The sequence below is a fragment of the Agelaius phoeniceus genome, chromosome 2 (genome assembly GCF_051311805.1).
Source record: "Agelaius phoeniceus isolate bAgePho1 chromosome 2, bAgePho1.hap1, whole genome shotgun sequence".
Classification (NCBI taxonomy): domain Eukaryota; kingdom Metazoa; phylum Chordata; class Aves; order Passeriformes; family Icteridae; genus Agelaius; species Agelaius phoeniceus.
In genome coordinates, this window is record NC_135266.1 from 17,619,944 (window position 1) to 17,633,467 (window position 13,524).

The 13,524-nt window shown below is 40.6% G+C and overlaps 1 protein-coding gene across 5 annotated transcripts in view; it reads left to right on the plus strand.

The window, feature by feature from the left end:
• Positions 1-846: 846 nt before the first annotated feature.
• The window catches only part of AP1S2 (adaptor related protein complex 1 subunit sigma 2), a 31,111-nt gene continuing 18,433 nt past the window's right edge, over positions 847-13,524 (plus strand). For 3 of the 5 annotated variants that reach the window (XM_054627706.2, XM_054627705.2, XM_077172943.1), the window contains exons 1-4: positions 847-1,022; positions 2,004-2,182; positions 9,352-9,460; positions 10,355-10,492. In XM_054627706.2, the coding sequence (XP_054483681.1) occupies positions 2,004-2,182; positions 9,352-9,460; positions 10,355-10,492 (426 nt within the window). In that variant the 5' untranslated portion in view covers positions 847-1,022. The remainder of the gene's footprint in view (positions 1,023-2,003; positions 2,183-9,351; positions 9,461-10,354; positions 10,493-13,524) is intronic. The other 2 variants (XM_054627704.2, XM_054627707.2) reach the window with 2 other exon arrangements.

Sequence of the window (13,524 nt, forward strand, 5' to 3'; positions counted from 1 at the left end):
GGTCCTGCCAATCTAATTGCAGCTCGCAATCAAGGTGCCTTTAGAGGAAAAACTTCCCCTTGCAGGAACAATCCCCTCACAGGGTCGGTCCCCTCAGAAGGACAATCCCCACACAGGGTCGGTCCCCTCAGAAGGACGGTCCCTTCAGAAGGACAATCGCTCCCCTCACAGGCTCGCTCCCCTCACAGGCTCGCTCCCCTCACAGGCTCGCTCCCCTCACAGGCTCGCTCCCCTCACAGGCTCGCTCCCCTCACAGGCTCGCTCCCCTCACAGGCAGCCCCACCACTCCCGCCCGGCGCGCACCGCCTCAGCCTCCGCCCCCCGGGCCCGCACGTGCTGGAAGCAAACACGGCGCAGCGCATGCGCGGCTCGGCCGCCCCTCCTTTACCCCCCCTCGGCTCGGGGCTGGCGGGGCCGGGGGAGGAGCCTCAGTCTCCGGGCGCCTGATTGACTGATGTCATTTCCCCGGCTCCGTGCCGCGCCCGTCCATTGGCTGCTCTCGGACCGCTATCTGCACCGCGCCGCCTGGTTGGCTGTTGCCGCGCCGGCCGTTGCCTTATCGCAATTCGGGCCACGCGGATTAGGGCATCTAAACCCCACCTCTTGCTCCAGCCCCTCCTGCCGCCAACACCAGCTCCGCCTTCCCCGCTTTTCACGCCTCTCATTGGTCCAGAACGGCTTCGCTCCTCCCTCCCGCCCGCGCGCTGAGCTCTCCGATTGGGTGACAGCCGAGCTCTCCCCGCTCCCCCCTCCGCGGCCGCTGATAAAGTTTTGTCCGGAGGCGCTCGGGCCACGCCCCCTCCGTCCCGGCCCCGCCCCCCCGCGGTCCCGGCCCCGCCCCTGACCTGCCCGAGGGGGGGCGGCCGTTGAGGCGCGCGCGCGCTCGCGGCGGCGGCACCTCCCGTCCCCTCCCGACCCCTCCCTCAGTCCCGCTCGGCGGCCGCGGCGGCAACATCGGCGGTACCGCTGTGGGCAGAGGTGCCTGCTTCTTCTCCGCCTCAGCTCCGCTATCCCCGGGCACGGTGAGCACAGCCGCGCGGAGCTGGGCTCTCCTCCCGAGCCGCCCGCTCCGCGCCGGGGGAGCCGAGGCGGTGCAGGGGCCGGCGGGGAGGCGAGGCGGGATGTTGGGAGGCTGCGGGGGCTGCGGGGCTCTGCTCCCGCCCTGGCACCGCGGAGCCGCTGCGGGCGCGGCCGCCGCTCGTCGCGGCTGGCGCTGGTCACGCTTGTCACCCGGGACCAGGCTGGCTTTAGCATCGTATTTCATGTCTGTCATATTGTCTGGGAAACTTCTCCAGCCCGATACAACTTCGAGCAAAAAGGCAAAAGAAAAAAGCCTGAGCCTTTTCATTTAATGTTACGGCTGCTGGAAAACACAGCCCGGCAAGTTCCTCTTAAAATATAATTGCAACATCACTCCTTTGGAGGAAGCGAGACCTGGAACATAGGACCGCAGGGAAAGCACTTAATCTCTCCTTTTGTGTAACGTGGGAAAAGACTGGGCTTTTCTGTGCCGTAGGACTCTCCGCTGGGAGGTTTGATGTCTTTTAAAGTATTCCGAGGCTTTTCAGAAAGATTTTAAGTGCAAATTGCTCCTCTAAGGCTTTAATCGGCTGAATTGGAAATGAGGTTGGGTATTGGAAGAGTCTGCTGTAATGTTTTTCTGTCATTTTGGGTAGAAAACCCAAATAAAACCGTAGGAGTGCTGGATGTGGCTGGTCTGAAATTGGGGTATATTCACTCCCCAGCCCGTGGTTCTGACACCCCTTCTGAAACTTGTGTGCGCTTTCTTCTGCCTTGGGCTTGACTGACCTTGCTCTGCAGAATCCTTTGTATCATTGCTACTTCTAAATCTTGTGTAACATCTGCCAGTGCTATAGAAATATGTACTGTAGTTAGGGTTTTGGATGTCCGACTTGCTTTCTGCTTGGTTTTTCTCAGATCTTTTCGAAACTCGGGGACTGAGATTAATGCTTTTCTTTTTTCCCCTCCTTCCAATTCAACAGATGCAGTTTATGTTGCTTTTTAGTCGCCAGGGGAAACTGAGACTCCAGAAGTGGTATGTCCCATTATCTGACAAAGAAAAGAAGAAGATCACAAGGGAACTTGTTCAAACAGTATTAGCCCGCAAACCGAAAATGTGCAGCTTCCTCGAATGGAGAGACCTGAAGATTGTCTACAAAAGGTGGTTCTGTCTCACTAACCTCGTAATTGCCATACATTACAAACTGTGTATTAAGTAGCAAGAAAATAATGAAGGTTGTTCTTGTTTTGTTGTTGTTTTTTTTTTTTTACTTCCCTCTGCTGGTTACAGAGAAGACTGACTTTTCTCTTGCATCTAATTTGATAACCAAGCAGGAGTCATTCATGTGTGGAAAATCACTCATGCATTTAGAAATGTACTGAAGAAATGAGCTTTCCTCCTATTTTTATAAGGAGTGGCAGTTCTTCTTGGTAGTCTGTTTAGATTCACGCAGTACGTACATGCTTCATATTTGTACACATTTCAGATTTAATAAGTGATAAAAATTTCATAAATATTTACCTCAAGAAGTGGCTTCATAAATCACCTGAAAATGTAACTTGCTTTTAAAGGCTTCTAGAAATAAGGACATAGTTTTTCATAGTACTTGGTTTGGGTGTTGTTTTTTTTTGGTTTTTTTTTCCCCCATGTATGTACAGAAAACGATTTTTTATTATTGAAAAAATCATGGCTAGCTTTCTTTTGATGAAAGTACTGTATAATTTTCTTCATGATAATTTCATTTTTCAAGTGTTCCCTAACCTTTCTAGGAGTATTTGGCAGGCATTTTTTACCTTTGTGCTGATCTTTGGAATGTATCAGAGTGTAGTGGTGTGAGAATAATTCTTCTCCAGAAATAACAGTAATCCTCCTCCTGATGTGGTATGCTGCATCTCTTCCAGCTAAAGGTGGTGCTACAAAGCCTTGAGTTATCTCTCTCCCTAGTTAGTTGTAAACCTGAGAATGTTTATGCATTCCTGTTTTCTCGTGGAGATGGTAGATAGTTTGTGCCCCACAGTAAATATTGTTGTATTCCCTGTAGATGGGACAGAAAGGACTGGAGCAGAAATGAGTGATTTGTAACTCTTCTCCAGGATAAGAAATGAGTAGTATCAAAAATGTTTAGATGTTTTCAATGCTGCTCTCATATATACATTGGTTTGTGTAAAGATATGCATGTGAGTATTGCTGGTCTGCCTAGTGCATGCAGTTCTTCAACACGAGGAGAAAAGAGGAGAAACAATGCATGAAGCTATGCTGATAGCATACACAGTTTCTTCTGCCTCTTGACTGCCTCACAAAACTCCTTGAACACGTATGTAGACAAGCTTGCTCAAGCACTTGCTGTGCTTCCTTCTGTATTAATGCCTGCAAGTGCCTTTTCATGGGACTAAATCAGAAAAATGAGACATTAATAGGCCAGTCTGTTTCCCTCCTTACCCAGTCTTGAACGGCAGTAGTTGTTCTGGGGATGCTTCCACACAGCTGCTTTCCCTCCCAGTTTGTTGCTGTTAGCTACTCCTTGCCATGTCCTTTTGTGTCTAGGGAGCTGGTGGAAATTGGGGTAGGACTGTTTGAGTTGCTCAACGTTGTGGAGTTCTTGCATCTCAGTGGTGTGTTGTGCATCCTGTGGTCAAGGAGAATGAAGAAATTTGCTGGGAGACATCTATGTCTGGCTAAAAATGGTCTAAGTGCTGCAGTCTGTCTGCTGGACTGCTGGTGTGCACAGCTGACTGCAGTAGCTTATTTCACTCTCTGCAGACCAGTCTGGCACAGAGAGCCTGTGAAACTGCTGAAGATGAGCTTGTACCAAGCTAATGAACATCTCAACTTTTTTTTTTTCACTGAAACATCACCAGAAGGACTAGGTGTAAGAGGTGATAGTTTAAATGTCTGTATCTGGTAACACTACCAGCTCTTAGGTTTGTGGGACTTGTTCCCATCATTGCATCATAGTTAAAGATGATGAGCACCAGCTAGATTTCTTTGTAAAGGGTGACTTTTTGTAGCTGAGAAGGTGGTGGCTGAAAGCAAAACACACCAAAAGGAACTCTGTGGCTTGAGAAATTGCAAAAGGTGCTCGCAGTTCCTCTTGAGCATCTCTAGAGGATCTCTGCTAAGATTTGTTCTTGTCTGATCTATTGCTGGGAATGATCTGAACCTGCTGGTGCAAATGTTTTACAATATAAGTTCTGAAAGTATGTGCCTATTGCTATTTTGCATCTTAAATTCTTGAAATTTAAGTGCTGTTTTTGTTTTTAGAGTGTGTTTGTTGTTCAAATGTAGGAGAATTGAACCTGGATATTGCAGCTCAAAGAATGATTGGCAGTATCAGAACTGTATTCAGGGTCTCATCATACTTTTTTGAAGGAATAAAATGAATTTAAATGTAGCAGTTGGCAAGACAGTAGCTTTGACTTTCTTATGATACTTAACATTTATTAAGACTGCTGGGCTATTTTGATTAGCCTCCTTAGCTCTGTAGCATTTTGTCTTTATAGGATGTTTTCTGAATTTTCAAGGAAATAGATCTTAAAATTCATCTAAATGTAGGTCATGTAGCTTTTATTTCCCTCTGGTTTCATACATGTACCATTTATAATGGTTGCAACACAGGCTCAGTCTTTGCCTTCTAAAGTTTTTTTCCTTCAGCACTACAGAACACAGACAGAAAGGTGCCCAGCTTTTGTCATGGTGTGTGAATTGGCTTCTATGTATTCTGTAGCTGCTTTGGAAGATAGTTTTTCAGGCTGATAGACACCAGAAGATTAAAAAGAGAATGGGGGCTTCTAACTTCAAGAAGCATAGAGATTTGAAGTGACTTGCTGGGAAAATAAAAAATTAAATATGGGAAGCCAACCACAATTATGGTTTATGAAAATAGAGGGGGAGTCCTATGCAGACAGCTGATTAGAAACTTAACAAACACAGCTGATGTGTTTGCTCTTCACAGTTTGTCATTTAAAAAGTAACATAGTGGTTTTGGAGCATATAGGGTAGAAGTTCCTGTAGCTTTCCCCCTATGACAGAAAAAATGTGTTAAATGTTAAAATTTCTATTTTTTTTCTTGGAAGACTTCTTCTGTTAACCATTTTAACTTCTGGCAATATGAGTTATTTTCACTGTGTAGTATATTGCAGTTAAAGTCAGAACTTGAAGAAAAACTTATTTTATATAACTTTTACTTTGTTAGCATTTGTTTAGCTTCATTCATGGGACATAGTTTAGTTATTTAGTTATTTGATTAAGGATTGTGGCTTTGCTTTTATGTGTCAGTTTGGAACTGTATTTGGAGTAGGATATTATGAAACTACAATAGCTTTTGCTGTTCTTGATGTGGCAGTTGTCTTTTACTTTTGCACCACATAACCATAATCAGAGGTTATGTTAAAGACTTAAAACTGAATAAGTTTTAAAACTTTCTTTCTACTGTCCCTTCACTGAAAGAAGCAATGAAAGAGCCCATTGTGCAGGTACTGTGTCTCTTAAAGTGTTGTGAACTGAAGGTACAGCCATGTGGCCAGTGGGATGTGCCCAGCTTGGCATGATCCCTGTTTTTTCTTATGTATCACTTAGCAGCCAGTCGTACCTCTTGAAAGTATTACTATGATGTTAGTTAGGTAGCTTTGTAAAACTGGCTGAATGCAGTGATTTTAGTGAATTAGATACTTGGACTTGATAAATTTAATTAGATCAAGTCTTCTTTGTACAGAGTTTTAGTTTGTGTGGCACCAGGAGGACCTCAGTATCAAGAGGCAACAGCTTTTTCTTAGAGAATTAGCAGAATCAAATTCTTGTTCATTTTGAAGCTGCTGGGGGCTATGGCCTTGCTGAAATAAGAAACTGGGAAAGTGCTTCACTTTGATACACTATGTCCTGGAGCCTCAGAAGTTCATGTTTTTTTAAAGAAATGTGTAAAGTCATGGGACAAGGAAAAAAAACTTGGGTCAAGCACAGCTTATTAGTTGTCCCAGTTTTCATTGGGTTAGCTATCAGGCAACCCCAGATTCTTGGGCTCATTAAACACTTGTCTGCCTCCCCATTGTCATTTAGAGTTCTGTTCTGTTCCTACCAAGCTTTGTAAGCTTTAAACTTCCACAGTTAGGATCTACATGCAAAGTGACTTAGATGCTGACAGACTTATGGCTTGTTTGCAGGCTTATCTGGTGCTGAACTTGCAGGGATGACTTCAAGCAGGTGTTCTCTCATCCAGAAAGAGAACACCACTGTGCTGGTAGGATTTGTAAGTTGTGCTCTGCCCACAGTGACCTGATCTCTCAGCAGAGTTACTGAACTTGGCTGTGAGAACAGAAGAGAACTCTGCTGAAATACTGCCTGCCTGTTTTGAGGCTTCCCACTGCTGAATTATTGCAACTCTTGAGGGAAAGATGCATGGATTTGTTTCCTATCAAAAAAGAATAATCTTGAGGCCATCTGTCTAAAGGCAGGAATTTGCATAAGTATTTATACCTGCTGTGTTACCTTTTTGTTCTTTAATCCTGTATTACATTTTCAGGTGATTTGGTCCAAACAGTTTTTGGTCTCTCTGGTTTTGGTCCCCTTTCTGATAGGTGGAGGATATTTGTCATAAAATATTTTCCTAAATGAGGGTAAGCAGCTGAATTGAGTCTGATTATTATTTTAATAATGTTTAGTGAGATAAAAAAAAGACCAGAACTACAATAGGAATAAAAAAGGCAGAATGTTTCTTACAGACTCCACTTTATTTACTTCTGGGTATGTACTTTTCTATCAGGGTTTGCCTTTTCATTGGGTGCATCTGAAAGGTTTCTGTCAGGCTCATTAGGAAGAAGCTGTTTCTGCAGAGCAGAAATCTTTTTGAGCCCGAGTAATCTACTTGTCTTTGTGTGGATACTGTCCATGTAAACTTCTGCGCTTGGCAAAACTTCCAGTGTCTGCTGTGGATTATTAGTGAGCACTTTTTTTTTTTTCTGAAGCCCTTTCTACAGGGGAAAAAAATTAAAATTATGCCTCTGAGAATTTGGATCTGAAGCATTCCTTTGTAGTATGCTCATACCCTTTGGTATGACTTGTTTTTACTCTTCTGCCTTTTGCCATTCAGGCTCATTAAATCTGCATTTGTTTTCTTCTGTTGAGTAGTGATCCATTAGTCGTGGTTGCTACTTAAAAAATAAATACCAAAATATTCTCTGCTTATAATAATAGATACCCAGGCCTCCATTTTGTGTTGATATCCACTGAGTAGTTTTTGTTTCTTAGTCTTATTTCTCCAGAACTGCAGTTGGCAGGGCTTGAATGTGCAGTCTACTTGCTAGCTGCCAAATACAGTCTTTTGAAAGTATGTTTTGTGCTCTCTTAAATGAGGACACTGAGAGCAGACCATGATCTGGGAAAGTATTTTGTGTTGGACTCCCTCTCTCCCCTCCTCCCTTCTTTTTCCATAAAATAGTTCTCTGTGTCAAGAGAGACTCCTATGTATTAGAGGAGCAGAGAGGGAATCCCATGTGGATAAACTTAAAATATTTGAATCAAATTTGATTTGATAAGGTCTGCTGGTACATGGTTCAACTTGTGTTTAAGCACTATAAGGAAACAGTTGAACTGCACTTGATCGTAATCAGTGCTGCTCCTCTGCAGGTGATGAAAGGCTTTGTTTAGATGGATTTGGCCTGAGTGCTGGTGATTAGTGCAAATAACAAATAATGTGTCAATGCTCTTTTTTGCTACAATGAAATATGATAACATGGAGCTTGACTTAGAAATTCCTCAGTAAGTTTGAAAGCATGTTTTTTCTTTATAATATTTCTTTCCAATACTTTTAGAAATAGTTTAGGTTCCTTCTACAGATTAAATGTTGCAAGCTACTACAATGACTGTAAATGTCCTTGAAAAATTAGTGAGGCATAAACAGAACAATGCAGAATCAAAAGAACTGTGCTCAGATAGGGCTTGTGATGAGTTGATGCATCCCCGTGGTGAATAGATGAAAGAGAGAGGGAATGAAGGTGTCCTTCACTGGAGGTGTCTTCCTCTCTTCCCCCATCTTGTTTTGTGGTAGGATAGGCAATAATATTTTATAGTAGTTTAAAGATTTTGTATAAGAGCTATTCTGATTAATCTTTCATGTTGAAGCTGTAGCAATTTGATTTGGAGCAGAGTGGGAGAAGGGGAGACATTTTCAGATCATAAATGGTACTGGATAGGTGTCTTGGAGATAAATTTCAACATAACTGAAAATACAGCAGGGTTTTTTCAGAATTTCTAACTTCTAAAAGTCTGACAAGTCCCAGCTGATAAAATATGTTTAATGTTTAAAAGATGGATGGATTTCTCTGTATGGGAAACAACTATGCACCTTAAACTAGGTATTCATATCTGGATGACTTATTTTTCAGTAGGGTTGGCTGCACAGGAGTGCTTAATGGGGCCAGTTGTCCCCTCTAGAGGTAAACAAAAGCTGTTTCTGGTTTATGTAAATTAGCAGTTACAACAGGTGGCACTTGAAATCTGGTTTGTGCCATGTGTGACTGAAAGGCATATGGTTTTGGCATGTTAGAAAAGACTAAATGGGATTTTCAGCTTTCATTCCTGCTTTGTTTTTTTCTTTTTTTAATTAGATTTCTTTAAACTTGGCTTGAACAAATATATAATAGAGCACAGTAGAATTGGATGGTCTTTTTGTTAAAGTTGAACTGGATCATATCTGAAGTTATAACTTCCCTGTTGTCCAAGATGGAGGTGGATTGCTAGAAACTATTTGATGGCCTCTCATCTGTCTGATGCTAGGACAGTTAGTAGGGATTGCATTGTTGACTTAGTAGTAGTTGGGGTGGATGACTTTGGTGTTGGTTTTGGAGTTTTTGAGTTTTTAAAATTCTCTATAAAGACCAAACCCTAATTGCTAATTCAGTCTATCTTTCTTGAGGCATTATGGTTTTTATTATCTGTGTATAGCTTACATGATGAAAGTTTAACATGGGATCAGTTGATTAATATAGTGGTGTATGGATGTTACAGAGAGAAGAGAAGGTATGTCATCTCAGAACTCTGTCATGATGCCACAAATTCAAATATATTTAGTTTTCCACGCACCTCTTTGGCTGTTTTAGTTCTGTCAGCTAAAGGATGCCCAAGAGTGAAGTCATGCTTGACTCAGAGACATAACTCCCATGTACATGTGTGTGTCTTCTGGTCTGTCAGCCATTCTTTGGTAGGACTTGCTTGGTTGTGATTTGGGTACCAGTATGCTGAACTTGAGTATGAAGGACTGCTGAGAATGTGATACTCCTCAAGTGCATTCATTTTGCTTATGCTTGTATGCTAACATCAGGATTATTTTGTTATTACAGATATGCAAGCCTCTATTTCTGCTGTGCTATTGAAGATCAGGACAATGAACTAATAACTCTGGAAATAATTCATCGCTATGTAGAACTTCTTGACAAGTATTTTGGCAGTGTGAGTTAAGTTTATTTATGTTTTGTCATTTCTTTTTATGCCCACAACATTTTTACAAGAACATAACCAACTAGGAATTGAAAGGTGTATTTAATACATTTTGTGTGGCTTGCTTGGCCAAACTAAGCTGATGGTTGCCTCTATTAAAATACAAAACGAAATTATTGATTTGTAGAAGAACTTTCATTAATCTGGTGTTAATTGCCTGTATTTGTTTCATTTCATAGTAGTCTGGGTTGGGGCAGGTAAAATCTTACTCTTAGCAGGAAGCTTTTCTTCTTCCTGGCACTGCTTTAGTGTGAGCACCTCTTACATCTGCTTCCAAAGGAGGCAGTTGGTTGTGAAGTGGCAGGATGTAAGGAAAGGTGTGAGAGACATCTGCTTACCCAGACAGCAAACACAAACTGCTACAGTAATGTGCATGAACACTCCTGGAAAAACTGGTGCTCATTCTGCCTTCCTTCGTAGTCCTTCTGACTATGAAATGCAGACTGAACAAGAAATCTGAGATTATTTATTTTCATATCTTTCTGTAAGATTGTGTGAGCTGTCTTTGCATACTGCAGGCAGCAAGAGAACTTTTATAGGCAATGTTCTTTTGTGTCCTGAGGAGCTGTCTTACAGACTGCTGTGAATTGAAGCCTTTTTAACAGTGAAAGCTTTTTGCAGAGGTTGCTGTAGCTGTTTTTAACTGAAGAAAAAATCTGATTTTTTTTTTTTCCTCCAAGGTGTGATTTTTATTATTGCCCCAGTCTTTACAAGGTTACAGCCTTAGGCTAACATCTTGGTTTGGTAAAGTTTGGTGAAGCTGTGAACAAGTTAAGTTCTGTGAGAGGATATACCTCAACTGAGAGTATCCTTCCACTTTGCAATAATGCCTGATGTTCTTTTTAGGTCTGTGAACTTGATATCATCTTCAATTTTGAAAAAGCCTATTTCATTTTGGATGAGTTCCTTTTAGGAGGGGAAGTTCAGGAGACATCCAAGAAAAATGTTCTTAAAGCCATTGAACAAGCAGATCTTTTACAGGAGGTAAGCACATCCAACTTCTCTGGCCTAAGTGTCAGCATGGTAGGCTGGGACTCAGAAACCTCCTGTTCCTCTAAGCTTCTAGAAGGTATTTTTCAGCATGCTTAGCATGTAGTTTCAGCTAGTTGTCCTAAGTGTGCAGTAGGATGATGTTAGCTGCTCTTTTCGTTTGGTTTGGCATGTTGATGTTGTAACCTACTGTGACTTCATGTTCTGCTAGTAAATGCAAGTGGCTGTTCTGTGTTCATACCTAGATAATTGTAGATCATGTTAATTTAACTTAGTGTTGTTCATGTGTCTTTCATTCTTTCTTTTTATTTATTAACCATTAATTTTTTTCTCATACCTGATGCATGTTCACTTCTTTACTTTTTCATTGCTGAAATCCAGAAGCTAGACTCTCTTCTTTGAGACTTGCTCAGGTATAGTTCTGATTAGTTCTTAGACCTGCTTTTCTGCTATAGGCTGCTTACTGTGGAACATTTCCAAGCTGACAAAGTAGTAATAGTAGTGCCATAGAAACATACAGAATAAAGTATAAGAACATTGTTTTTTTCACTTTGAATGCTTTTGTTGTTTGTTATTATCACTGAAGAATGATGGATTGCATGTCTACCATTTAAAAAAAAAAAACTATTTGATGTGAAGGGGTTCAATGGTATAGAAAAACATATAATTTCTCCATATTTCTCCATCCTATGCTGGTTATTTTGGGTTTATCTGATTTTGTTCAGTGTTTTTTTTTCCTTACTGAAATGTACAAAGTTAAGGTCCTTGAACGTCTGTCTGAATGGGAATCAAAAATTCTGGTGTGCTGGGGGAATCATCAAGTCTTGTGTGCAAGTCAGTGAACATGTTTTAACAGGGATGGTTCACCTTTATTTTTTAAAGTGTACTGTGGTTTACTGCCTAGATGCTAGATCCAAGTTGCTCTATTTCCCCCTATGTGAACTTTCAATTTTTTATTTTCTCCTATGAATTAATTGCTTAATTCTTCTACAAGCTGTCTGTGTTCCACTGGGTAGTCTTTTGTTGGACGTAGTGTTAGTAGGATGGGGAAACACAAGGTATGCTTTACCCTGGTAGCTGTTTTTTTTAATCCCTTCAGAATACATGCAGATCCACTGCACATTAAAGTTCTTGTCATGAACAAGGTCAGCCATTACACACAGATTTGCTACCCTATTTTTCTAGAAAGGAAATACATGCACTTATTTACTGCTTGTGTTATGATTCAGTTTAAGTCCTTCTTTACTCTTTGTAGGGGATTATTTTAACCAGAAGTCCTGTTGCAGGTTACAAAGATGGGAGAAAAATAATCTGTTCATTCTCTTAAAATCTTTTGTTCTTTATATGAAAACAGATGTAACAGATTAGTTATATATTCCAGTTTGTCTCCTGCAAATACAGTTAATTGTACATAAAGTAGAATAACTATATTTTTCTCATTGTTACTGTTTTTGAACTTTATTTTCACTACTTTTGTGGGGCTGGTCTAAAGAAAAAAATATATTTCTAGGAATTCTTACTATTTTTCTTTCCAAGCAACAAACATTCTCTTTTTACAGAGAATATAATTTCAGATTAATATAACTTCAAGTTAAAAGTCTTTGGCCAAGGGAAATATAGCTTTTCCAATGTGAGACTTTTCCTTAACCCTGGTGGCTTTACTCTGATTACCCTTCCTTTCCCCATCTTTAGGAGATTTTCAGTTGCCAATGTTTATTAAATAATTCTGATTAACTTGAAATGTAGCCGTTTATCACAGCACCACTGGAATCCTACATTGGGCTTCTGTGTTTTTCATTCTTAGTTGTATTGACTGTTGATCAAGTATAAAACTACTCCCTATACCTGTATTTTAGTTTATAAATCCTGTAAAAGTCAGGGTTTATATTAAATTGAACTTCCAATTTGGACTATTTTCTATGGAAATTTGGTTTTGTGTCAACTGCTGCTATGTAAATTCTGGGTTTGATGAAGAGAGTTGTTAAAATACATTTCTCACATGTGGAGAATTTTTAGTATTTTGAGTTAGTATCTGCTTCTCAGAATACTTTAGAACTACCAGACTGAAATATGGTGTGATTCCAAATGCAAAACATATTTCTAGCAGGTTTGTCATGTGTTTGTTTCTGACCATTCAGATTTTAATTATGTGCAACAAAGTAATTATTTGGCCCTGAATACTCATATTGCCAATATATATATGTACATATGTACACACATACATATATATCGATAAATACACAATATTATTAATTAAATACACAACAAAATTAATTAATAATGTTACAGGCATTGGTGTCTGAAGTACCTTAAAGATGAAGAGCTGTAAAGAATACTTAAACAAAAGAAAATCATTACAGATCCATTAAGTGACTGTTTGTGTAATGTTAAGAGGAAATAGACTAAGGCACGAATTGCTGAGTAGTGAATTAGTTCTTAATAGCCTTGCCTACTTGTATTTTCCGTTGAAGTTTCCCAGGATGTACTTCTATGTCTGAGCACCTTCTTCAATTTGTCATAAAGTTCTTGGTGCTGTGAGCTCCCTTCACTAACTGCTACAGTTTGTGTGATGGAAACACACCAACTTGTTTAACCCCTCTCACCTTCACATTCTTGTTAGTTCTTCAGGAATGTACTTAGTTCAAGTATTCATTCCCTACCCCCTCCCCCATATTTATTACCACCTGATAACTTATCAGCAGTCAGTCATCAATATTGGCAGTGGTACCCAGATGAAGGGTAGTAAAAGGTAATTAACTCCAGTGCTTCCATTCTTCCTTGTCTCTTTCTTGTAGAAATGCTTCTGTTCAAAAGAATGCTGATGATTTAGTATCTTGTTTGCTAGAGAGATTTTAATACTTAACTAGTGATTACAAAGGCATGCACTGCTGAAAAGGTGGTTTTTGCTTGTGTGAACAACTCAATTATACTGAAGAAATTGGTAGATGCAGTGTGTTGTTGCATGAATTAAATATGTACATGAGATGTGTGGAACAGCTAAAAGATGAGCCTGTGCATCAGTTTGT